The sequence below is a fragment of the Pleurodeles waltl genome, chromosome 9 (assembly GCF_031143425.1).
Source record: "Pleurodeles waltl isolate 20211129_DDA chromosome 9, aPleWal1.hap1.20221129, whole genome shotgun sequence".
NCBI lineage: Eukaryota > Metazoa > Chordata > Amphibia > Caudata > Salamandridae > Pleurodeles > Pleurodeles waltl.
The window spans coordinates 704,900,038-704,927,983 of NC_090448.1; the positions used below are offsets into that span (position 1 = coordinate 704,900,038).

At 44.4% G+C, this 27,946-nt stretch overlaps 1 protein-coding gene across 1 annotated transcript in view; it reads right to left on the bottom strand.

The window, feature by feature from the left end:
* Positions 1 to 24,440: 24,440 nt before the first annotated feature.
* Positions 24,441 to 27,946, bottom strand: part of LOC138259734 (solute carrier family 22 member 6-A-like) — a 596,554-nt gene continuing 593,048 nt past the window's right edge. The window contains exons 8-9 of the mRNA XM_069207627.1: positions 25,085 to 25,288; positions 24,441 to 24,507 (exon numbers count right to left, since the gene is read on the bottom strand). Of these exons, the coding sequence (XP_069063728.1) occupies positions 24,441 to 24,507; positions 25,085 to 25,288 (271 nt within the window). The remainder of the gene's footprint in view (positions 24,508 to 25,084; positions 25,289 to 27,946) is intronic.

Genomic DNA, 27,946 nt, shown 5'->3' on the forward strand with positions numbered 1-27,946 from the left:
TCACAAAGGCTAAGGATGCTTAAAGGGTTATGCACATTCTATATAATGTAATATAATATAATATAATATAATATAATATAATATAATATAATAACTACTTTTTACACATCAATTCCCAGATTTACTAAGCCATTGTGTCACACAAGGTGATGCAAGACAACACAAGGGCTTAAGTCAAAGGTATGAAGTGAGGAAGGCAGGAGGCACTGCATTGGCCTGCATGATACAGGCAATAATGTGTGCAAGTTGGATGTTCCTACAAAGGTCCCAATGCAACAGCAATGCAGTGGGATTTAAAAAGAAATTGCTGTTCTGTAAGACACATGGCCAACGCAGGTGTGCGCAATGCCAAGGGTATGAATATCAATAGATGTTCCACCTAGCACACTCAGGCAAGCTCTTCTCAACCATGGAGGTAGTTATTATGCAACTGGGTGCTGGTGTGGGTCAACAACAGCTATTGCGAAGGAGGAAGGAGTGGATATTCAGACAATGGATCTCCATCTTAAATCTTGGGGAGAATGTTGATGAAGCAGATATGCTAATTGAAGAAAGTGCTAATGATTAATGTGTGTTTATTAATGAGAAAATGCATAGAAAATAATGTGTATAATCGAAAATGTGCCCTCGGAGAGCGGTCACCGTATGTATTAACAGATGATAAATAATGGAAAGATGTTTAAGAAAACATATTAATATATCATAACTGGATGTATAACCTATGTTTTATGTTAATTCATATTCTTAAATGAGCCGGACTAAAGGCCTGGTTTCACCGGGCCTTGCTTTCTCTGAACATGAAGAACTTGAGTGTCTGGCACAGGACTAGTAACCAAGGATAGCAACCTTGAACCACTCAGAGTTCAAGCTGCTCAGCTAGAACATTCTGCAAATGTACCAATGGACAGGAGATGATGAAGACAAATTGATACAATTATGTGTAGTGTAGGCTAAATGTACTTTCCCAGGACTTGAACAATAGAGGCACTGACTAAAGACTTGTATGCAACAATTGTGTTACCTGAAGAGCCGGATGATGCTCTCATCGCAAGAAGAACCAATCAGTTTTATGGGACATAAAGCATATGCAAAATTGAAGATTTGGTAAACAAAAACTATAGGTTAGAGTCATAACTTCCGACGGACTGACCAATTAGCAATTAATGGGATGGACTGGGAGACCCTAATAAAAAGCCATGACAAGGGGAGCGAAATCAGAACTGCGAGGAGAAAGTTGATGACGTCAGGAGACTCTGTCCGATGTGCTGACAATTGGGCTTATAGTCTGTGAGTCTGATACGTAGATGACCATTGATGACCTGGGGACGAAGACTCGTTGCTGATCCATCCTGGATAGGTAGCTATGAAAATGTGACTGACTAATGTTGTGCCTTTTAGGTACCAACTGCGCTGTTTTTATAGAAATTCTCCTTTAGGTAGATTTTTCAAAATTAATGTTATATCTAAATTGTTTTCGCATGAAGACCCACATGCTGATGCTAATCTTGGTTAGGCAGGCTGACAGGTGAGATGCTGACAGTGAGAAATGACTGACAAATTGATTTGCTGATTTGCTTCATTAATGTTGATATTCACTGATTCATGATTTGCATTGTTGCTTGTGTTTTCTTTGGAGAAATTTTTTTTCTGTGATGAACTAATCAAGATTGATTAATAAAGACATAATTAACATTTGATTAGAATTGTAACCTATAGGGAATAAAAATTGTTAACCTTTCTTCGTGAGTGATGGTTTATTTCTGAGTAAGGTGGCTTCGTGTGGTTTCTTAAGGTGATATATTTTGATTATTGATGTTGATTATTGATTCAGTAGTCACTGCATGAACTAGGATACTCCATGCAATTCAAAAGATTCACCGACCTATACGCGTCCCCTTTTAAGTTCACTTACTAAGGACCGGGCGCGCTAACAGAGGTGATTCAGCTATAGCGACTCAAGGGGGTGAGAATTCTTGAGTTGTTGGAGAAGATATCCTGAAGTCTTCAGCCAGAAATAGAATGGTCCAAGGCCATACCACCACATGCTAAACCAATGGCAGTACTCGACATATTGGGCTCTGCATCATTTCAGAAGACATCTGCCATGTTGGCTGGAATATCAGAGGGTGCTTTATTCACTTTTCTGCCATTGTTGCCAGATGCAATCATCAAGCTAACTCCACAATACCTGCATTTTCCAAACAAAATCCAAGAACAATCCAGCACCAAACAAGGATTCTATGAAATTGCAGGTTTTCCTCAAGTGTTGGGAGTGATTGATTTCACGCATGTACAATTGGTGCAACCTGCACCTACTGCACATATATATATAGAAATAAGAAGTACATCTATTTAATTAATGTGCACGCAATTGTGGACCATAAAGACATATTCACCAACGTTGCAGCCAAGTACCCAGGAAGTTCCCAGGATGCCTATATTTTTAACTCACACACACACATGTACCAAAATACCATTTCCTGTGTGGCATGTCAAAAGAACCTACTACTGATTTAAGAAATGCCTACACACATACGCATTCCAAATGTACTGGATACATGTCTGGACATGGCTATAACTTCATCACCCATCACAATTTAACTCACACTGTGGTGTACAATTGTTGGCTCATGTCCTGTATATTATATGTGTCATGTTACATCTATTTCTAAGCACACAATGGTGCTCTAGTATGAAAGAAGTTAATCTAAGAAATATGCTGCATGGCTAACAAGGCTCCTTGTTTAAAACAGGAAAGTAATATGTTTTAAATACCTATTTACTACCTGTACTAACAAAGGATCATTTTAAGTTATGTGTTTTGCCTCATTTAACCAAATACAGTGGAGGTGTCAGTCACTGTCACCAAAACAACATATACGACATAAGTGTTGAACATACATACCAGAACAATAAGCAAAAACTGTATAAAAGACAGGATGAATATGCTGTCAATTTGCAGAGATTGTCAACATAGTCTAGGCCCATTCTGACCTGAATCTATGTAAGTTCAAGATATGTTGATTGTACACTGCAAATCAACATTCAATGCAACCAAATTCCATTCATCCCTTGTACAGTCATACTACCACAACAAACACTAGAGTAAGAGTAACAATTTGATTTGTTTACAATCTTTCATCAACAAGCATTCATGCAGCATGCATATGTAAGTTGTCAACTACTCCTAATATGTATATTGTGAGAAAACAGGGCTGATTGCAGAGGCCCCCTAACTTTTTGCCCCCATTTTCCACTTTATGCTGGTGTTTTCCTGACTCTGATGGTGCCCTGGGTACTGCTAACCAGTCTCAGGGCCTGTGCTCTGTGTAAAATGGATATGCAAATTAGGCTAATTATAATTGGCTAAGTTAACCTACCTATAAGTCCCTAGTATATGGTAGGGCATGTAGGTTTAGGGACCACAGCATAGGTGGTGCACACCTAGGTGCATTGCTGAGGTGCCCAGTGTCATTTTAAAAGCAAGCCTGCCTTGCTGGCTGCTTTTAAATTAAAGTTATATGCAAATTCGACTTTGGAATTAAAGGTACTTCCAAAGTCTTAAACTACCTTATTTTTACATATAAGTCACCCCTAAAGTGTGCCCTATGTGCCCCTAGGGCTGGGTGCCATGTAACTATAAGCAGGGACTTTATAAAAATAGATTTATAAGCCCTGGTGAGGTAAAAACAGCCAAATTCGTTTTTCCCTCATTGAAGTAAATGGCCTTCATAGGCTAGAATGGGCAGACTTTATTTTAAATGTTAAAGTCTCCTTAAATGTTGCATACCAAGAATTTGGTATCAAATTAATTGTTGTAATAAATCCTACAACTTCCAGTTGTTGGATTTAATATAACTAGTTCAGGTAAAAAGTTTAGACTTTACCTAAAAAGTTGCCAATTTCAGCTCTGCATTGTTTTTGCTGCTGTGCTCTGATTGGCCAGCCTGCAGCAGCTTCTGCCAGGCTCCCTTGATGAGGTGTGAAGTGGCCTGACTTCACACAAAGGAATGTGCTTGGGGGAGAGAATCTCCCCTCAGCAGATGGTGAGGCAGGAAGGGGGAGGGCTGCCAAACTGGTCTTCAAAGGCAGAGAAGGACATTTGCAGCACCCAGCAACACCCCCACATCCTGCAACCCCAGACAATTAGGTGCCCCCTTGATTAGATTAGGAGAGGGCAGGAGAGGGGTGTGTTTATGATTTTTAGCCACACCAGTGGGTGGGCTCAGCCAGATGTAACCTCCAAAAATCAGATTCATCCATGTTGGATTTTTAGAGACTGTTGCCTTCTGGGATGGATTTTTGCCACACTTCCCAGGAAGTGGTCATCACAGGGGGACGACCCTGTCCCTGATTGGAGAACCAGGGCCCCCCTGCTTTTCACCCAGGAGCAAGGATAAAACTGGCAGACCTGCACCCACACCTCAGATCCCCTCCAGAAATCAACAAGAAAGGAACTAAAGGAGAAGAAGGACTGCCCTGCTGGACCCCTGGCCTGCACCTGGACCCTGCACTCAGAAGGACTGCACCAGCTGCACACTTGGGCTTCACCACAAGAAGGACTTTGCCTGGCTTCAACTGGTTCAAGGAGGGACTCCCTGTTTGCTACAGGTGAAAAATTGCTAAACCAGAGTCCCCTGCACCAACTCCTGAAGAAAGCAACCAGCTGACCCGCTTGGCGCTTTTTGTTTCTAAGCGCTAGAAAAGTAATAATTCTTTAAAAATTCATATCTCCGGTTCCCCTGAACCGATTTTAATCGTTTTTGTGTCATTTTAAAGATAAAAATATAAACTATTTTTATAAATTGGTTTTGGATTTTTAAACTGTTTTCCGTGTTTTATTTAATTACTGTTTTGTGATATTTGAATGCTTTACACTTTGTCTCCTAAGTTAAGCTTTGACGCTCGATGCCAAGCTACCAAGGGTAGAGCTGGGATTAATTTACTGAGACCTAACTGTACCTATGTGGAGGTTAGTGGCTTGTTGCTAGGTGTAGGTACCTACCTGCCCTACCAATAACCCATTTTCCAACATAATTGGAAGCAGCAACGGGATCCTGTACTTGTGTTCAATATCACGTTACAGTTTTGGGTAAAACAAATTAAAAATCCTTTAAATTGTCCTAGTGCAAAAATTGTTTTTAATTTTTAAATTTGGATTAATTTCAATTATTGAATTTTTGCAATTTTTCTAAATTCTTGTTTCCAATTTTTGCAAAAAAGTTTTTGACACAAAACTAGGGAACCATGGAGCTTGATCTGGCTAGCCTACCCACACTGACAGTAGTCCAGCTTAGGGGGTTGTGTACTGAAAGAGGGTTGCCTGCAACCACAGACCTCAGGAAGCAAATCCTGATCACATCCCTGACAGCATGGGCTGAGGCCCAAGAGCTAGGCACAGAGGAAGCTCCAGAGGAGGAAGAAAAAGGGGAAGATGCTAACTCTAACCTCTCAGGGGAGGGAAGGCATCTGAGCCCAAGTGAGGATGAGGAAGAACGGTCCTCAGTAGATACAGTCACTAGGGGCAGACCCAAAGCTAGTGGTAGGAAGGGGGTCCTTTCAGGAAGAGAGAACCCATCCATCAGAGAAAGAGAGCTGGAAGCCCAGCTAGCCTACATAGCTTTGGAAGCAGAGAAGCTGGTCCTAGAAAAGGAAAAGTGGGCATACAAAGAGAAAAGAGAAGGAAGCAGCGATAAAGAAGCTGAGGTGTCCATGGGTAGGGGAGTTTGCCCTAGATTACCCAAGGGGGTGGTTCCTGCCTATGTAGAGGGGGATGACATAGATAAGTGGCTGGGGGCCTTTGAGAGGGCCCTCCAAATGAGGAGAGTCAAGCCTCTGTACTGGGGTTCACTTCTTTGGGAGTTAGTTCCCAACTCAGGGAGGGATAGGCTTCTGACCATAAGGGGGGAGGAGGCAGATTCATACCCTAGTATGAAGAGGTGCTTAACTAAAAAGTTTGGTCTGACCCCAGAGCAATATAGAATGAAGTTCAGGGACACCCAGAAGGTCAGTACCCAGTCTTGGGTTGACTTTGTGGACACCTCACTAAAGGCACTAGAGGGCTGGATTATTGGTAACAAAGTAGATACTTATGAGGGGTTATACAATCTGATCATGAGAAAGCACATCTTGACCAATTGTACCCAAGAAAGGTTACGCCAGCATCTAGTGGACTCTAAGCAGACCAACCCTAGAGAGCTAGGGGAGGCAGCTGATGAGTGGTTGAGAACCAGGGTGGTTGTCAAGTCCCAGGGGGGAGACTCCAAGAAGGGGGGGTCAGGTCCCCAAAAACCTAAGGAGGGAGGTGGTAAGCCCACCACAGAGACTCCCTCTGTACCCCAGAACCCTAAGAAGGAGGAGAGTAAATCCCACTCCCACTCTGACCAGCAGAGACAGGGAGACCCAGGGTTAAAAAAGCTCTTGGACAGTAGGGCTTGCTTTGACTGTCAGCAGACAGGTCACTTCAGAGGAGATGCAGCCTGTCCAAAGAAGGTGGTTAGCACTGGGCTTTCCAGTGTAGCCATAGAGGAGGATTCCTCAGATGATGAAGTCCTCCTAGCATTAAGCTGGGAGACAGGACCAGATGGTAAGCTGGTGATCCCTGAGGGTGGGAGTAGGCACTTCCACCACATTCAAGTGAATGGGATCCCTACCACTGGCCTGAGAGACACCTGTGCCAGTCACACTATAGTGAGTGACCGGTTAGTGACACCAGGCATGTATGTCCCAGGAGAGACAAAGAAAGTCAGGATAGCCACAGGGGAGGTCACCTCCAAACCTGTAGCCATAGTGTCCCTAGAGAGGGAGGGTATCCTTGACTGGATTAGGGTGGTAGTCAGTGCTGACCTCCCCCTAGATTGTATCCTGGGCAATGACCTCCCAGAGGGGAGTCTGGTCCCAGATGGGGTGGTCGCCCAGGGCGCCCCCCCAACCCAAAGTACTGGGGAGTCAGTCCCTACAGTTAGGAGACAGGGGTCCCCAAGAAAAGGAAAGAAGAAAAGGAAGGGTAGGCCACTCTTAAAGAGAGTTCCAGGGAGGCAAAGGCCTTCTGCCCCAGTAGGGGGGAGCCCAGAATTGGCACTGGTGAGGCCTTACCTGACCCCAAGGAAGACCTGAGTAGTCAGGCAGCTGTCCAGATGCAGGGTGTTGCCCCTGCACTGACAGAAGAGAGAGTGGAAGGAGGGTGTCTACCACAAGAGGTGGTAGCCCCCCACTCTAGACAGCAAGAGGAGTGCCAGGACCCCAAAGTTGCCCTTAAGGCAGCTCAGCCACCTGTCAGTGGAGAGCTTAGGGTGTGGTTCTGGGTACTGACAGCTGTCAGTAGCCTCTGCTGGGTGCTAGCCTTCCTGGCAGCACTGTACTTGGCCTGGGAGGCAGACCCCAGGGCCAATAGCAAAGTAGGCCCCCTGACCCTATTGGTCATGGTGGGGTTGCTCAAGTGTTGGGTGACCTCTTTGGGTAAGCTAGGTGTTGCCCTAGCAAAGTTTGGAGTAGGGGAGGTGGGCACCTCACTACCCAAGTTGGCAGAGAGAGAGGAGGAAGACCCTCCTGGAGGGAAGTTTCAGTTAGAGATGGGTCCTTTCATTGTTGGGGTGGGTTCACTACCCAGAGGAAGTGACCCTGACAGGAGGATGTAGGGCAGAGTAGGCCCTGCAAAGGGACAGCCAGTTTTCTTCACTGTCTTCCTCGCCTAACAAGCCAGGAAGACTCTTCCAGGGTTGGGCTGAGTCTCCTGGGCGTGTGGGCTGGGGGGGGGGGTTGTGTGAGAAAACAGGGCTGATTGCAGAGGCCCCCTAACTTTTTGCCCCCATTTTCCACTTTATGCTGGTGTTTTCCTGACTCTGATGGTGCCCTGGGTACTGCTAACCAGTCCCAGGGCCTGTGCTCTGTGTAAAATGGATATGCAAATTAGGCTAATTATAATTGGCTAAGTTAACCTACCTATAAGTCCCTAGTATATGGTAGGGCATGTAGGTTTAGGGACCACAGCATAGGTGGTGCACACCTAGGTGCATTGCTGAGGTGCCCAGTGTCATTTTAAAAGCAAGCCTGCCTTGCTGGCTGCTTTTAAATTAAAGTTATATGCAAATTCGACTTTGGAATTAAAGGTACTTCCAAAGTCTTAAACTACCTTATTTTTACATATAAGTCACCCCTAAAGTGTGCCCTATGTGCCCCTAGGGCTGGGTGCCATGTAACTATAAGCAGGGACTGTATAAAAATAGATTTATAAGCCCTGGTGAGGTAAAAACAGCCAAATTAGTTTTTCCCTCATTGAAGTAAATGGCCTTCATAGGCTAGAATGGGCAGACTTTATTTTAAATTTTAAAGTCTCCTTAAATGTTGCATACCAAGAATTTGGTATCAAATTAATTGTTGTAATAAATCCTACAACTTCCAGTTGTTGGATTTAATATAACTAGTTCAGGTAAAAAGTTTAGACTTTACCTAAAAAGTTGCCAATTTCAGCTCTGCATTGTTTTTGCTGCTGTGCTCTGATTGGCCAGCCTGCAGCAGCTTCTGCCAGGCTCCCTTGATGAGGTGTGAAGTGGCCTGACTTCACACAAAGGAATGTGCTTGGGGGAGAGAATCTCCCCTCAGCAGATGGTGAGGCAGGAAGGGGGAGGGCTGCCAAACTGGTCTTCAAAGGCAGAGAAGGACATTTGCAGCACCCAGCAACACCCCCACATCCTGCAACCCCAGACAATTAGGTGCCCCCTTGATTAGATTAGGAGAGGGCAGGAGAGGGGTGTGTTTATGATTTTTAGCCACACCAGTGGGTGGGCTCAGCCAGATGTAACCTCCAAAAATCAGATTCATCCATGTTGGATTTTTAGAGACTGTTGCCTTCTGGGATGGATTTTTGCCACACTTCCCAGGAAGTGGTCATCACAGGGGGACGACCCTGTCCCTGATTGGAGAACCAGGGCCCCCCTGCTTTTCACCCAGGAGCAAGGATAAAACTGGCAGACCTGCACCCACACCTCAGATCCCCTCCAGAAATCAACAAGAAAGGAACTAAAGGAGAAGAAGGACTGCCCTGCTGGACGCCTGGCCTGCACCTGGACCCTGCACTCAGAAGGACTGCACCAGCTGCACACTTGGGCTTCACCACAAGAAGGACTTTGCCTGGCTTCAACTGGTTCAAGGAGGGACTCCCTGTTTGCTACAGGTGAAAAATTGCTAAACCAGAGTCCCCTGCACCAACTCCTGAAGAAAGCGACCAGCTGACCCGATTGGCGCTTTTTCTTTCTAAGCGCTAGAAAAGTAATAATTCTTTAAAAATTCATATCTCCAGTTCCCCTGAACCGATTTTAATCGTTTTTGTGTCATTTTAAAGATAAAAATATAAACTATTTTTATAAATTGGTTTGGGATTTTTAAACTGTTTTCCGTGTTTTATTTAATTACTGTTTTGTGATATTTGAATGCTTTACACTTTGTCTCCTAAGTTAAGCCTTGACGCTCGATGCCAAGCTACCAAGGGTAGAGCTGGGATTAATTTACTGAGACCTAACTGTACCTATGTGGAGGTTAGTGGCTTGTTGCTAGGTGTAGGTACCTACCTGCCCTACCAATAACCCATTTTCCAACATAATTGGAAGCAGCGACGGGATCCTGTACTTGTGTTCAATATCACGTTACAGTTTTGGGTAAAACAAATTAAAAATCCTTTAAATTGTCCTAGTGCAAAAATTGTTTTTAATTTTTAAATTTGGATTAATTTCAATTATTGAATTTTTGCAATTTTTCTAAATTCTTGTTTCCAATTTTTGCAAAAAAGTTTTTGACACAAAACTAGGGAACCATGGAGCTTGATCTGGCTAGCCTACCCACACTGACAGTAGTCCAGCTTAGGGGGTTGTGTACTGAAAGAGGGTTGCCTGCAACCATAGACCTCAGGAAGCAAATCCTGATCACATCCCTGACAGCATGGGCTGAGGCCCAAGAGCTAGGCACAGAGGAAGCTCCAGAGGAGGAAGAAAAAGGGGAAGATGCTAACTCTAACCTCTCAGGGGAGGGAAGGCATCTGAGCCCAAGTGAGGATGAGGAAGAACGGTCCTCAGTAGATACAGTCACTAGGGGCAGACCCAAAGCTAGTGGTAGGAAGGGGGTCCTTTCAGGAAGAGAGAACCCATCCATCAGAGAAAGAGAGCTGGAAGCCCAGCTAGCCTACATAGCTTTGGAAGCAGAGAAGCTGGTCCTAGAAAAGGAAAAGTGGGCATACAAAGAGAAAAGAGAAGGAAGCAGCGATAAAGAAGCTGAGGTGTCCATGGGTAGGGGAGTTTGCCCTAGATTACCCAAGGGGGTGGTTCCTGCCTATGTAGAGGGGGATGACATAGATAAGTGGCTGGGGGCCTTTGAGAGGGCCCTCCAAATGAGGAGAGTCAAGCCTCTGTACTGGGGTTCACTTCTTTGGGAGTTAGTTCCCAACTCAGGGAGGGATAGGCTCTGACCATAAGGGGGGAGGAGGCAGATTCATACCCTAGTATGAAGAGGTGCTTAACTAAAAAGTTTGGTCTGACCCCAGAGCAATATAGAATGAAGTTCAGGGACACCCAGAAGGTCAGTACCCAGTCTTGGGTTGACTTTGTGGACACCTCACTAAAGGCACTAGAGGGCTGGATTATTGGTAACAAAGTAGATACTTATGAGGGGTTATACAATCTGATCATGAGAGAGCACATCTTGACCAATTGTACCCAAGAAAGGTTACGCCAGCATCTAGTGGACTCTAAGCAGACCAACCCTAGAGAGCTAGGGGAGGCAGCTGATGAGTGGTTGAGAACCAGGGTGGTTGTCAAGTCCCAGGGGGGAGACTCCAAGAAGGGGGGGTCAGGTCCCCAAAAACCTAAGGAGGGAGGTGGTAAGCCCACCACAGAGACTCCCTCTGTACCCCAGAACCCTAAGAAGGAGGAGAGTAAATCCCACTCCCACTCTGACCAGCAGAGACAGGGAGACCCAGGGTTAAAAAAAGCTCTTGGACAGTAGGGCTTGCTTTGACTGTCAGCAGACAGGTCACTTCAGAGGAGATGCAGCCTGTCCAAAGAAGGTGGTTAGCACTGGGCTTTCCAGTGTAGCCATAGAGGAGGATTCCTCAGATGATGAAGTCCTCCTAGCATTAAGGTGGGAGACAGGACCAGATGGTAAGCTGGTGATCCCTGAGGGTGGGAGTAGGCACTTCCACCACATTCAAGTGAATGGGATCCCTACCACTGGCCTGAGAGACACCTGTGCCAGTCACACTATAGTGAGTGACCGGTTAGTGACACCAGGCATGTATGTCCCAGGAGAGACAAAGAAAGTCAGGATAGCCACAGGGGAGGTCACCTCCAAACCTGTAGCCATAGTGTCCCTAGAGAGGGAGGGTATCCTTGACTGGATTAGGGTGGTAGTCAGTGCTGACCTCCCCCTAGATTGTATCCTGGGCAATGACCTCCCAGAGGGGAGTCTGGTCCCAGATGGGGTGGTCGCCCAGGGCGCCCCCCCCAACCCAAAGTACTGGGGAGTCAGTCCCTACAGTTAGGAGACAGGGGTCCCCAAGAAAAGGAAAGAAGAAAAGGAAGGGTAGGCCACTCTTAAAGAGAGTTCCAGGGAGCCAAAGGCCTTCTGCCCCAGTAGGGGGGGAGCCCAGAATTGGCACTGGTGAGGCCTTACCTGACCCCAAGGAAGTCCTGAGTAGTCAGGCAGCTGTCCAGATGCAGGGTGTTGCCCCTGCACTGACAGAAGAGAGAGTGGAAGGAGGGTGTCTACCACAAGAGGTGGTAGCCCCCCACTCTAGACAGCAAGAGGAGTGCCAGGACCCCAAAGTTGCCCTTAAGGCAGCTCAGCCACCTGTCAGTGGAGAGCTTAGGGTGTGGTTCTGGGTACTGACAGCTGTCAGTAGCCTCTGCTGGGTGCTAGCCTTCCTGGCAGCACTGTACTTGGCCTGGGAGGCAGACCCCAGGGCCAATAGCAAAGTAGGCCCCCTGACCCTATTGGTCATGGTGGGGTTGCTCAAGTGTTGGGTGACCTCTTTGGGTAAGCTAGGTGTTGCCCTAGCAAAGTTTGGAGTAGGGGAGGTGGGCACCTCACTACCCAAGTTGGCAGAGAGAGAGGAGGAAGACCCTCCTGGAGGGAAGTTTCAGTTAGAGATGGGTCCTTTCATTGTTGGGGTGGGTTCACTACCCAGAGGAAGTGACCCTGACAGGAGGATGAAAGGCAGAGTAGGCCCTGCAAAGGGACAGCCAGTTTTCTTCACTGTCTTCCTCGCCTAACAAGCCAGGAATACTCTCCCAGGGTTGGGCTGAGTCTCCTGGGCGTGTGGGCTGGGGGGGGGGTTGTGTGAGAAAACAGGGCTGATTGGAGAGGCCCCCTAACTTTTTGCCCCCATTTTCCACTTTATGCTGGTGTTTTCCTGACTCTGATGGTGCCCTGGGTACTGCTAACCAGTCCCAGGGCCTGTGCTCTGTGTAAAATGGATATGCAAATTAGGCTAATTATAATTGGCTAAGTTAACCTACCTATAAGTCCCTAGTATATGGTAGGGCATGTAGGTTTAGGGACCACAGCATAGGTGGTGCACACCTAGGTGCATTGCTGAGGTGCCCAGTGTCATTTTAAAAGCAAGCCTGCCTTGCTGGCTGCTTTTAAATTAAAGTTATATGCAAATTCGACTTTGGAATTATAGGTACTTCCAAAGTCTTAAACTACCTTATTTTTACATATAAGTCACCCCTAAAGTGTGCCCTATGTGCCCCTAGGGCTGGGTGCCATGTAACTATAAGCAGGGACTTTATAAAAATAGATTTATAAGCCCTGGTGAGGTAAAAACAGCCAAATTCGTTTTTCCCTCATTGAAGTAAATGGCCTTCATAGGCTAGAATGGGCAGACTTTATTTTAAATTTTAAAGTCTCCTTAAATGTTGCATACCAAGAATTTGGTATCAAATTAATTGTTGTAATAAATCCTACAACTTCCAGTTGTTGGATTTAATATAACTAGTTCAGGTAAAAAGTTTAGACTTTACCTAAAAAGTTGCCAATTTCAGCTCTGCATTGTTTTTGCTGCTGTGCTCTGATTGGCCAGCCTGCAGCAGCTTCTGCCAGGCTCCCTTGATGAGGTGTGAAGTGGCCTGACTTCACACAAAGGAATGTGCTTGGGGGAGAGAATCTCCCCTCAGCAGATGGTGAGGCAGGAAGGGGGAGGGCTGCCAAACTGGTCTTCAAAGGCAGAGAAGGACATTTGCAGCACCCAGCAACACCCCCACATCCTGCAACCCCAGACAATTAGGTGCCCCCTTGATTAGATTAGGAGAGGGCAGGAGAGGGGTGTGTTTATGATTTTTAGCCACACCAGTGGGTGGGCTCAGCCAGATGTAACCTCCAAAAATCAGATTCATCCATGTTGGATTTTTAGAGACTGTTGCCTTCTGGGATGGATTTTTGCCACACTTCCCAGGAAGTGGTCATCACAGGGGGACGACCCTGTCCCTGATTGGAGAACCAGGGCCCCCCTGCTTTTCACCCAGGAGCAAGGATAAAACTGGCAGACCTGCACCCACACCTCAGATCCCCTCCAGAAATCAACAAGAAAGGAACTAAAGGAGAAGAAGGACTGCCCTGCTGGACCCCTGGCCTGCACCTGGACCCTGCACTCAGAAGGACTGCACCAGCTGCACACTTGGGCTTCACCACAAGAAGGACTTTGCCTGGCTTCAACTGGTTCAAGGAGGGACTCCCTGTTTGCTACAGGTGAAAAATTGCTAAACCAGAGTCCCCTGCACCAACTCCTGAAGAAAGCGACCAGCTGACCCGATTGGCGCTTTTTGTTTCTAAGCGCTAGAAAAGTAATAATTCTTTAAAAATTCATATCTCCGGTTCCCCTGAACCGATTTTAATCGTTTTTGTGTCATTTTAAAGATAAAAATATAAACTATTTTTATAAATTGGTTTTGGATTTTTAAACTGTTTTCCGTGTTTTATTTAATTACTGTTTTGTGATATTTGAATGCTTTACACTTTGTCTCCTAAGTTAAGCCTTGACGCTCGATGCCAAGCTACCAAGGGTAGAGCTGGGATTAATTTACTGAGACCTAACTGTACCTATGTGGAGGTTAGTGGCTTGTTGCTAGGTGTAGGTACCTACCTGCCCTACCAATAACCCATTTTCCAACATATATCTATCCCTCTCAACAGGTAATCAAGGGCATGGCATCCAGGCATGGTTAATGACTCAGTTCACCTGAGCACAGGGACTCAAACAAACAGAACACTGTTATTGACAGGACATTTAGGGGCATATTTATACTCCGTTTGCGCCGAATTAGCGTCGTTTTTTTCGACGCAAATTCGGCGCAAAACTAACGCCATATTTATACTTTGGCGTTAGACGCGTCTAGCGCCAAAGTATGAGTAAAGAGCGTCAGTTTTTTGAGTGAACGCCTTCCTTGCGTTAATGAGATGCAAGGAAGGCGTTCCCGTCTAAAAAAATGACGGCGACGCAAATGCGTCGTATTTATACTCCCGGGCAAAAATCACGCCCGGGAGTGGTCGGGTCAAAAAACCCTGCATTTGCGCCACTTTTTAACGCCTGGGTCAGGGTAGGCGTTAAGGGGCCTGTGGGCTCAAAATGAGCCCACAGGTGCCCTCCCCTGCCCCCAGGGACCCCCCCTGCCACCCTTGCCCACCCCAGGAGGACACCGAAGGATGGAGGGACCCATCCCAGGGACATTCAGGTAAGTTCAGGTAAGTATAATTTTTTTTTTTTATATATATATTTTTTGGCATAGGGGGGCCTGATTTGTGCCCCCCTACATGCCACAATGCCCAATGACCATGCCCAGGGGACATAAGTCCCCTGGGCATGGCCATTGGGCAAGGGGGCATGACTCCTGTCTTTACTAAGACAGGAGTAATGTAAATGGCGTCTGGGCGTCGTTTCAAATGGCGCAAATCGGGTTAAGACGATTTTTTAGCGTCAACCTGACTTGCGCCATTTTAAGACACCCTAACGCCATTTTTCCCAACGCCGGCGCTGCCTGGTGTACGTGGTTTTTTTCCACGCACACCAGGCAGCGCCGGTCTGCTTGCGCCGGCTAACGCCATTCCATAAATACGGCGCCCGCATGGTGCTTCAGAATGGCGTTAGCCGGCGCAAAATTTTTTGACGCTAAACTGCGTTAGCGCAGTTTAGCGTCAAAAAGTATAAATACGGGCCTTAGGGTTTTGAAAAATTCAGATTTCAATGCCTGGACCAGTCTAGTGGAAGACAGCTATACACACCACCCATGGTGTGGAACTTATTCTTGTGTGTGCCATCCTCCACAATGTATGTGTTAAAACACATCTTAAATGGGACTCTCCATGTCCACTAGCAAGTGAAGTGGACAAGATAGAACGGTAAACTTTGCACTTGTATAGCACACTACTCACCCGTTAGGGTCTCAAGGCACTGTACGCATACCGCTGTGGAACCCCTCCTGGCTTTTCCCTGTGAGGCACCCACTCCTGGACAGCCCCAGGGTGAAGCCAGGCATCCAAGCACGGTGAGGGCCATTGTGGAGATTAAGCAAATTATTGCCCAGAGTTACAGATTGGGACCCATTAATTAGATTAGGCACCAAGACAAGAATGATCTGGTCTAAGGGAATTGAGCCCAAGACTCTCGAGGTGGGAATTGAACCCTGGTCCCGGGCCAGATCTCTGCATGAGGGTCTGCCGCTCTAACCATTGTGCCAGAAGATGTGAACAATGAAGTAATTGTACACTCAATGCAAGGGCAGGCAAGGAGAAACTATGTTGTTGAAATTTTTTTCACATAATGAAATCATTTAACATTTGTAAATATAAATCTAAATATATGTATTTGTCCTGTAAAAAAACATGTATGGTTCTTCTAATTAATGTTGTGGCTTTTTGATAATTAAAACATGAAATGTGAAAATGTTGTACAACAACTATTAGAGTAATCCACATATCACTGAAATCACCAGTTTGTATTACAAAAGTTTTATTTTCATGGCATTTACAACTTTACTATTCTGCAGCTTGAGACAAGCATATATGTGCCATGAGTGGATGTGTGATGGTTGTTCAGTATAGAGACTTAAGATGCATCTATATAGTTATATATTCCCTTGATCAGACTTTCAAATGTCATCAGAGTAGTACTGAAGATGTTGTCTCATATTGTAAAGATCCAAGTTGGCATTGTGTGAGACTGCCAGAGAAACCATGATCCATGTAGATTGTGTATGTCACAGAGAAGCCAGAAGAAATCTTGGGAAGTCATATAAATGTTGCCTATCAATAACACATCTCTACACACCTTCTGTGGGTAACAATATGTGAAAGGTATTTAGAATCTTATGAGTCTTACAAAAACATGAAATATGTAAACTATGTAGTAGTAGGCAAGGACTCATAGGGGTATATAAGCATGTAATTATTAGCACTGTTGTAGAGCAGCTTCAATGGTGTAATCCTAAAGCAAATTAAATGTTGCTATGTCGTGCAAGCCAGTTTGTGTAGCTATGTGTGCAGCACTAAGTAAAATACTGTAAGGAGCTTTTGTGGGTTACCTTGCGTTGTGAAGTACTTCCATTGTTGGATCATGGGTGTACCTATGCATCCTCCCGTCTATTAATCCACATTCATTGAGTAACATCCCATAAACTTCAACTTATTTGACTAATAAAAAGCAGGGCTGCTGTGGATCAGGATCTGCTAATGTGTTTTTATAAGAATAGCAATAAAGGTAAGTTACCATACAGTATATCCTTCATGGAAAACTCTTGTTGCATGTTCTGTATTCTTTTTGTAATTCTTGTTAATTTGTTAATGTCCTGTCTTATTTTATGATCCTGCTGGAATTTGTATGTTTAATGAACTAATGATCTGAGTTGAATTAATAAGTTAATAAATCCCCTTTAAACTCAAACTGTCTTTGTCATTTCTTGTGGAGCCCCATTGGTCTTCACTGTTTATGGAAATGAATGTAAATGCTAGCTTGTTGATTTCTCTCTATGTCGACTTGAAAAGATCCATACAACCAATTTGTATGGATCTAGATCTGATTGGACCTTGCACCAGCCCAAATTTCCCATGTCCCAAAAGTCCATTACCTAACTTTGAAGATTGATGGGTTTTGGCGGTTCTGAAGGTATTCGTAAGGGTGGAGGAGTGAATAATAATAGGGTTGTGCATCACATTTAGTCATGTTGATTTCCGCTAGTCAAGATTTTATCTGTGTGTGTGTAAATTGGAAAGTGTTATTTCGGGTTGCTTCTTGTGTGAATGATTAATTAACTCTTTTGCGAAGCAGGCAAGAGTTATTTGTTATTTGTGCTTGCTTTAGTGTTTACAAAAGGAATTGTAAAAACGGGTAATTGTAAAGAAGTGTGAACTGCTGTGGAGAGTGAGGATTATGTCAGAAGGTGCTGCACGCTGGGTTTGGTTGTTGTGTCATCAAGTTTTGCATCTGGAAGAGGGCCTGGGTTGGGATTGGATACAAGTGCCGATCTGCATTGAATTGTGATTTGGATTAAAATGCTGCATATTTTGAACTGAAATTTGTTAATTTCACTGCTAACGTATTCTAATCATGAAAGGTATCAGAGCCTTTCAAGATTTGATGAGAGGTGATGTGAGAGTTTCTGTCCTTTAGGGTGAGTAAGCTCCACCAGAAGGTATGTCCAGTCATTACATGCCGACAAGTGTAAGGCTCCACACATGTTTGAGGCTTTGTCAATAGCATAAGATCACCAAGAAAGAAGGAGCATTAAGATTTCCAGAATAAGGAATATTTAATTTGGAAATCTTTCTCCCATGGCTCACAGAGAATCCTGACAATAAAAAGTCAGAAGAGACTGAGTCGCCATCCATGAAACAAGGGACATTTAGACCGTTAGATGTACTGAAGTGCAAGGTAGAATTGAATGAATTTATTAGGGGGTTCTTAGACTATTCACATTTGAATCAATACCAGGAACACAAGAAGATACATTTGAGTAAAGAGATTACTAGGCGTGCAGCTCTGACACATGAGGCGCTATCAGATTTAGCAGGAAAATATAAAGTAGATCTTTCCAAAAGTGTGCTCTTGCAGAAAAGGTTCAGAGCATAAATAGATGATGAAGTGATCATCACTATGTGATCTTAAGGGATGAGGTTACACATTGCTGAATTACTTAAACACATTCAGAAATGGAGTGATTTTAAAAGGTTAGAGAGTAAGTAGGTGAGGAAATTGAGGAAAGAAAAAGAAGCAATCAGATAAAGTAGAGGTGAATGGTAAAACACTTCCAGCACTCCAGACAAAAATGAGGCTCTGACATTCCCAATGAGGGAAGTACCTGGTGGAGGGCATGTTCATGTGCCATGAAGTCAAGGTGATCTTGCAACATTTACAAATAATTTCCCTAATTTGACAGAGAATCCTGCTCAATGAAACACCCTGGTTGACAAATTTGTTAAGATCTCAAAGTGTTTTTTGGACAGATTTGAATACCTTTTTGACATTCGGGTACCAAGTGATTTATGGGCTGAGTGTAAGGTAGCCATACAGTGGCCACGTACAGAACGCCCAAGGGATTCACTGATTCATGCACCACTTCATACGGTGGTGACAAAGTATGATGAGGTGATTATATTCTTGAAGGGAAAGGTCCTGGCAAAGGATATCGAGTGGCTTAAAATTAACAGACTAACCCTGGAGGCTAAAGAATCCATGCATGCCTATTATCAAAGATTGTTGAGGGTGTTTAAACAACACAGCAGTCAGAAGAACCCTGAAAGGGAAGATATTGGAAGTTTTGTGTCACCGGTTGTTCTTGGATTGTGCCTGGAAATTAGCATGCATATCTAGCAGAATGTAATTTGATAGCAGACTAAGCTGTTGGATGACATCCTGAGATATGCTAAGTACTGCAGTGATGAGCAAAGGGATAAAACAGAAGAGACTTAAGGAAAAGTTTATGCTTGCCCAGGTGAAGCTGACGCAAAAGGGGTTTAAAAATCAGCCATATGTGGGAAATATTGGTGGAATGCAAGGTGCTGGTTATCCCAGTGGAAGTCAGTTGGTGCAAGATGGACATGGCATTTCATAAGGAAGAGATTGAGATGTTCTGGTTGATCTGCATTCTGGTGTAGATATCACAACGTTGGAAAGATCGACTCCTTGTCATTATTGTATCAAGCTTGGGCTTTGGAAGAGGGAGCCCTGTCAGAAACTAAATAGAGTATGAGCAAAGGCCAAATGCAACATTTTACTCTGAATCAAATTCAGAATGTGCCGTTCAACAAATGCAAAAGTCAAATCAGTTACAAGCTCCAATTATGAAAGTCCTGCAAGTTCTGATGCCACTGCAAAACATGGGTAACGCCAGATTCAATACAAATCAAGCCTCAAGAGCAAACCTGAATCCTTTCTAAAATAGGAACCCATTTCAACACTACCTAATGTTTGAGAATGCAAGTTTTGACTCTGACGTTTCATAGTTGGGGTGCCTGGGGGCAGAAGAAGATTGCATTCTTGGCAAAGTCTTAGAGTGTTGAAAATGACCCTCTCTCTAGGGCCACCCCAAGATGTTTTGACTTTTCCCTCCACTTATTGTTGAATACGTATTTATTGACTTTTTAGACTCTGTGCCTTTACCACTGCTAACCTGTGCTAAATTGCTTATGCTCTGCTCTGCTCCCTAAAACATAGTTTGATTGGCATGTTAAAGTGCACTATGTGTGCCCAGCGACTGAAACTAAATGCTACGAGTGGGCCTGTAGCACTACTTGTGCCACCCTCTTAGGTAGCACTTTAAAACATGTCCCAGGCCTGACATTGCATCATGAATGCAGTGTTACACTGCCAGGTCAACTTGGCATTTAAACCGCCTTGCCAAGCCTTAAACTCTACTTTTAGTAAATATGTCACCCCTAAGGTAGGCCCAGGTAGCCCGTAAGGCAGTGTGCTGTGTAATTAAAAGGAAGGGCGTGTGCTTTAAGTTTCACATGTTGTGGTAGTGAAAAACTTCTAAATTAATTTTTCACTATTGTGAGGTCTACCCTTCACATAGAATAACACGGGATTCCTTATTACATTTATTAAGCTCTAATTCTTGATTGGGAAGGGGTAGATTGTTCATGCTTAGTACCTACAGAATTGCAATGATAAATCCTCTTTAGTGCTAAAGTCTGATATATTGTTATAATTTTGAAAATGACGCTTTTAGAAAGTTGGAATTTTCCTGCTCTTAGCCCAGTGTGCCTGCAGCCGGTCTAAATACCCGTCGGAGTTGGGGTAACAGCTGGGCTTTGTGCATTCCATCTAGACAGACACATATAATGGGAGCTTAGGTGTACCTTGATGAGCCTTGATGGGACATTAACTGGCTTGATGGGGGGCAGAGCTAAGCACAGCCCCACTGTGCCTGAATAGGAAGTGCCCTGTCTCCTCTCAATAGGCCTAACAAACCTGTATTGTTACTCCAACCAGCTTGGCGCCAGGAAAGAGGAGGAATATGATTCCCTGCCCTTCAAAGCCACTGTCTAGAAGCTTCTCCCACATTCCAGCAGCATGGCACCTAAGTATCAATACTGGACCTCAAACATTACCACTTCAGGATACTCTGCCAGGAAGAACGGCTGCTGCACTGCTGAAGGACTCCCACTCTGCTGGACTGCTGTTCTGGGAGAACTGATTTCTTGCTGTGCTGACCTGCTGCCCTCCTTGCCTGGGTGAAAAGGACTGGACCTACATAACTTGAACCCAACATCTTGGGTGATTCCAAGAGCCACCTGACTGGTCTTCTGTTTTCTGAAGTCTCAGGGACACAAAAGACTTCCAACTTTCCTGCTACAGCACCTGGACTCTGCCATCTGTGAGCCTTGCCCTACCAAGTGATGCCAATCCAGTCCTGTGCCCTTGGAAATAGATAGAAAGTGCAGTTTCTACCAGAATCCCCTCATTGACGCTGTGGCGCCACATAGAACTGGCACATCTCCATAGATGCTGACACATCAATGCTTCTGCAAGTGCAATGCATCGCCGACTGCACTGTGCATCGGCTCCATTTCCAATGCATCTCGGACTTTGAGTGTCTTTGAGCCAATGCATCCTCTCTATCCCAAGGAACGCTGATGTCCCATCACCTCCTCTGCTCCTCTCATCTTCCTTTACGCAAACATGATACTTTTTGAGCGGGCTAAGGTTGGTCCCTGTATCCGAGCCAACCGCAATTGAGAACAGCCTGAACTTTCAGATTTGATCCCATCTAGCGGGACCAGATAGCCCCAGTTGGTTCTTTATGATTTAAACACTACATTTCAGTTTATTCTTTTAAAATTCATATCTCAAATTCTACCTGTTGGATTTTTGCCATTTTGTTCCCTAAATGAAGCTCTATATTTCTAACCAGGCGCGGTATCTTTTTGTGTGGTGTTTTCACTGTTTTCCTGTTTGAAGGGTTGCACAAATACTTTACACATTGCCTCTTAAGTTAAACCTGACTGCTCCGTGCCAAACTACCAGGGAGTGAGCACAGGTTAATTTACTGTGTGTCTGTGACTCACTCACAGAAAAACTGAGTATTTGACTGATAGAAGGCTCACAAAGTATGAACAATTGATTGTAACTGCTGAAAATGTAACTCTGAAAAAGAAACAGACCCTTGATCCAGCTACATTGTTACCATTGCCTGAAAAGGAAATTGATGGGGAAAAATGTGAGCATGATGGTCTCAATGTCATGGATTTGTGCATCAAGTCATGACCTGACGTTAGGGATCAACCCCTTGATGAGCCTGGCAATGTAATGTTTGTTGACTGCTCATGTTTAAGAGATAGCATGGGGATCTGAGAGCAGCCTATGCTGAATGCACAGTTCATAAGTGGTGGAAGCCTCCTCATTCTGAGGTGTCACCTCTGCTCAAGTAGCACAACTGGTTGCTCACACGAGAGCTCGTCTTTCCGATCAATTGAGGGTGGCAATATTCACTGATAGACAATATGGCTTTGGTGTGGTAAATGACTTTGGACAGTTGTGGTCATAACGAGGATTCATGACTTCATTCGGGTCACCGATCAGTAACGGGGAATATGTGATGTGACTGTTAGAAGCTTTACAGTTGCCTCAAGTAGTTGCTGTGGTTAAATACGTACACCAGCCTACAAAAGTGGAAATGATTATGTGACTTGTGGAAACAAATATGCTGATGAAGTTGCTTGGTATTGTGCCACTGTGGAATGCACATTTAATGGGCAGTGAACAAAGGAAACTGAAGAAGATGCCAACTTTCTCTGCTGTTGTCTGAGGCTGATACTTTGGAGGAATTCAGGAGATTGTAGGAGGAAGTGTTAGAAGCGGAGCAACAAGGAACGGTCAGAGCAGGATGCAATAAGAACGCAAATTACAACTGGGTCTCAGCTGATGAAAGAACTGCATTACCTGATAGTTTCTTATTCCCAACAACTAGATATTTTCATAGTCCCACACATACAGGGAGAAAACCCATGATTAAGCTGTTCAGACAGAATTGGTTTAATCCATGATTTAGAGTTTTGCCTGAGGAATTATGCCATAGATGCATGTGACGTGTCAGCAAATGAATGTAGGGAGGAGAACCCCAGTAACCATTGGTCAAATAGGCAGATCAGGAGGATCCTTTAAAAGACTGCAGTTTGACTTCACTGAGATGCCTATGTGTAACTGTGTGAGATATGTCCTGGTCATAGTGTGCATTTTCTCTCGATGGGTGCAAGCCTACCAAACACTGAGGAATGGCAGCCTCACTGTAGCCAAACTGCTGTTACGAGAACTCATATGAAGATTCTGATTTCCTCTCAAGTCAGACAGAGGGACTCATTTTAATAATGAGGTCCTCAGAATGCTATGTGTGGCACTACAGGTAAGACAACAATTACATTGTAGCTACAGACCGTAAGCTTTGCGTATTGTAGAAAAGGACAATGGGACACTGAAGTCATTTTAGCTAAAGTGTGTGTGTCACCTTCTTTAAAATGGCCTGATGCTCTGCCTTAGTTATTGATCAGTCTCCAAAGTACTCCTGATAGAAGAACAGGATTGTCACCACAAGAAATACTCACAGCAGGTGCCATAAGGCTGCCTGGTGTGCCTGCAAATGTGTTAAATACGGTGCATCCTTGCCTTTTCCCTGTCTCACAGTTCAGTGTCTTGCCGCTCTGCGTGAATTTCTTATAAATATGCCCCCAGCTATTTTCAGACATGTTCATCAGCATCGTGGACCTGCATGCTACTTTTTCCACTAAGGAGATGAAGGTACTTTGGTGTACATGTAGGTTGGCAGAGGTGATCAAGAAATAAGTCAGGGTGTGCTTCCAATCACCAGAGGCTTCATTAGTTTCTTTTTTTTCTGGTATGCAAAAGCCCAAAGTAAGACACTTTCTTGATTGAATCTTCATGTTTCATTGACAGGAGGCCTGACAGATTTTCAAGATGATACACATTTAATATTTATTCTCTTATATGTCCAAGAGAAATCTACTTTGCATTTCTATTGTCACAATGCCAACGTGTGTTTGAATTCTAAATTTCCCCTGCCTGCAGATAAAGCAGGGAGTAGGAATTGCTTTCTTGAGGAAAAAACATTTCTCTTACTGAACCTGACCTACAATGTTGAATATGAAAGACAGAATACCCTTAAGCAGTCCACTACTGTGGCACGTTAGAATTAAAGCCCCTGAAACCACAGGAGAAATGGAGCATGTCCAGACATTCATATACACTAAAAGCAGTAGTAAAGAAGTACACATTCCTGAGGCCACAGCACCACTCATCCATGGAAACAAACATTGGTGCACAACAGAGTGCCAGTAAAATGTACCAGGAGTGGGACAAGAAGATACAGCTGCAGCAGAAGACAAGACTTCTCCAGCTGAAGGAACTGAAGGTGGTGACGGAAGTGAGGAAAATAGCACTCACTCATCTTCACCATCTTAAAGTTTGTAATGACCCACCGGTGTCTCATCAACAATATTTTAAAGGTATCATGGCTACTACTGATGATGATGGAAGATGGTGAGAGAATAATCTCCCCTGATTGGTGCACAGTCATGTCCCCCTGCCCTGATTGATTGCTCAAGTGTGTGTATCAGGTTTCTTGGTTTTTGAGTTTGGCCCTGGTGCCATGCTTATCTAAATTGTTTGAATGTGCCAAAGCCTGTGCCTTGACACGTGTAAGATCCTGGATCTGCCATGTGACCTGGAGGTGCGCACCAAGCATGCCCACATTGGTGGACAGAGGACTACTGTTAACGACATGGGTTAGCAAATAGAACAGTAATGGCAGTGTAACATGTTTTGTGAATCAATAGCTGTGACCAGATCTATTTATCTGTGTAACTGGAGTGCAGACCTACTTTTCCACTTGTATAAAATTATGATTCTATGTGTTTCCCCAGCTCTTAGTGTTAACATCCCAGGCATTTCATGCTAACATCTGGTGCAAAATGACAGATTTACATTTCACGTATGCATAATTTTCATGTAATTTCCTGTAATTACACAAAAGCTAATTATGCAAATTTCGTACAGCCCTAGTTGTGAGTGATCCAGGCTGGAGGTGACTCTTCTACTAGAAGTATGACTACACACAAAGGTTGTGTCTGCAGAACAGTCTAGAAAGAGTACTTGAAAAGAGTACTACCACTAGCCAGTTCAGGAGATGCAGACAAAGGATACACATCTCCTGTCTGATTTTGCTGAATAAAAGAGGGATCCCAACACCCCACTTGTTGCCCCAGGTCCAGGGCCTCTACAGTCAAGGAAGGGAGTTCTCTGCAGTGCTCTGATTTCCGCTCTGCGGTCAAAGCTAGTGTCTGCCTGGGAGCCAGCATTCTACAGATGAGGGTACGGGCCATGAAAAGAGAAAGGGAGGCAAAAAGAGAGAAAGGGGAATCTTAGAAAATTCTGCATTGGGAAAAATTAAGAAAACAGTTCCAAAGAATGGGGAAGAGTGACATTATGAATAAATAAAAATAGAGACGAGGGGGGATATAGAAGTTAACAAGAGACAATATTTAGACAATATATAGAAGTAGTGAAGGATGACAAAGGGAAAAAAGTACTCACCTATTATGGACTTGCTCTATAGTATCAGGTAAAGGCAGATTGCGGGTTTCAGGCAGCAGAAGGACAAATACTCCAGCTATCAAGGCTGTCACTCCAAATATTATCATCGGCAGGAACGAAACATACTCACTAGTCATCATCACTAAGGGAGACACCATAGCTCCAAACCTGAATATCATCTGCGTAAAGCCCATTCCTGTTTGCCTGCAAACCAGAAACAGAAAAAACACTTTATATTACATTCAGACTTTTTATGTATGTGGTGATTAAGGGAAAGATGTTCTCTAGTAAGTACTATGCTGACTGCCCAGCCAGAAGATCCAAAGTCAACATCTGCCAATCTCATTTTGACAATTTTTGTCTAATTTGGTCAAATAACTTAACTATCCAGTTTCTCATTTCTAATATATCTACAATTAGCAGTGTTAAGGAACAGTCTATTAATGCAATGCTAAGAGTAAACTAATTAATGGTCATGTACCTTAAAAATATGTGCTAAGAACAACTGATTAAATAATCTTAGAAGAATATACATTTGTTACCCTAATTTAGAGTCCCAAAAGCCTCTTTGACCCAATTCTCCTGAAACCTGGCCTTCCATAACTACTATTATATTCATTGTGGCCCCCAATGACAGTACAGACAGAAAATGCATTCGCATTCTGACCTGCAACATAATTGTTGTTTCAGTTTTAAAATGAAAACATAATTTAGAAGCCCATCACAAACCTTCTACAGGCTGCAGCCAATGCCTCTTGTTTTCAGCCTGCAATTCCCAGCTTCTCATTATGTACCTACCTAATCCTAATGTGTAGCGCTTGCTCCAGCGTCCACACTGTAAGCTCGGCACAGGCCAGCATCTAATTAATATTAGCCCATCTACCTTTCACATGCCTAGATCATGAGTTTCTCAATTCCAAAGTGTCGCCATTCTTCCCAAGAACCACCTCCCTCTCCAAGCCACAGCCCTTCTAGGTGGCGACTGAGGGCATGCACTCCCCTCCTAAGCCTATTTGTCTGCAGAGGCAACTGTTTTTGGAGAGCGGTACCTCCTGGGACACATCCCATTCTTGTCCCAGGAAGTGGCATTTGAGAAACATATGCACTGGTCCTTTATATAAGAGCTACTGAGAAGCTATAATGACAGTAGGCATGTTGGATGTGACTGCTGTTCTGAGGACCCACTTGGGTATGAAAGAACAAGTTACTTACCTTTGGTAATGCCTTATGTGGTACAGACTCTACTTAGCTGCAGATTCCTTACCTTAGAATATTTCCCAGTCTTCAGACTGTATCTAGACATTTTTGAGTAGTCCCATTGCTCACTGATAGGTGGTGTCATTTGGCTTTTTGTCTGTGGTATAAGTGGAGTGTGCTGTGTCTATTTAGGCATCACCCCATTGACCTAGCCTCAGTTTGTGACTATTTTCCTGTGCCAGAATCACAGAGCCAAACTGACGAGGTTTGACCAATTGGCCAAAGTGGTGTTCTGAAGGATCACTTTCAGGTGAAATGTACAGTACACAGAATGGAGAGGATGAGAGGGTCGGTAAGGAACCTGCGGCTAGATAGAGACTACCAGATTAGGCATAACTGAAGGTAAGTAACTTTTTCATCTGATAGAGACTTCTAATCACAGATTTCTTACATTAGAATAGATACCAAAGCAACATCTCCCTGGTTAAACCAAAAAACTCCTGAAGGATTGAACAGACGAAATACCCATGATGGTGAACCTGACTGTTAGGCAGTAATACCTGGCAAATGTGTGCAGAAATACCCATGCAGCTGCCTGACAGATGTCCAGATCAGAAAATGTGTGGCCACCTTAGCTAAGAAGGATGCACAGGCCCTGAGGACCAGCTTGTTCAGAAAAAAGGTAGTATATGGGGGTAGACTGAAAGGGCCTGCAATTTGCTAAGCCTCCTGGCAAATGTTATGCCACAAGGGAGACTGTTCTGATGCTAAGCAGTCTCAGAAGGCAGCTGTGCAAGGGCTCAAAAAGTGAACACATTAAAAAATATAGAACTAAATTAAGAACCGATTGCAGCATATTGAAAGGTGAGGGGGAAACACATGCCACAAATCTTTCAGGAAACAAGTCACAATTAGGGATGGGGGGGAAATGATATAGCATGTAGATGAAGAGTGTGCAAGTTTGGGTTCAGGACCCTGTCCTTTTCCTGCAACAGGAGATCCTCCTGAAGGGGTAGCCTCAGTGCAGGACAGATGCTCATGCTAATGATTTCAGGATACCTGACTCTTCCTGCCCAATCCAGAGCCACCAAGTTGGTTTGGGCCCTGATCTTATTCAGAGCTTTGGGCAGGAGTGGAATTGGCAGAAAGGCGTGCAATACTCCTGAGCTGCACTTGAGACCAAATGTGTCTCAGAGCGACAGCTCCTTGTAAAGTTTAGTGTGCAGAATTGCTGACATTGTGCGTTCTCAGCAGTGGTGAATAGATCTAACCAAGGTTCTCCCCAGTCTCTGAAAAGACATTGCACCAGCTCTGCATGGAGACACCATTTGCGATCTGTGAGGCATCAAAAGCTGAGTTTGTCCTGATGTTCCAGCCATGTCCAGAGACTCAGGGATGCTGGACCCAGGGTCCATGATCCCATTCAGCCCTGCTTGTTGCAATAACACTTGGTGGTTGTGTTGTCTAATAACACCTTAACCAGCCTTCCCTTGATGGAAGGGAGAAAGGCTTTCAATGCATGGTGAATCACTCTCAGTTTCAACAGGTTTACGTGGAGCTCTGATTCCGCCAGAGACCACAGTCCCCTGATCTTCATCACTTCCAGATGGCTGCCCCAACCCAGAAGTGATGGAATTGTCACCACTATCATGACTGGGTGGGGAA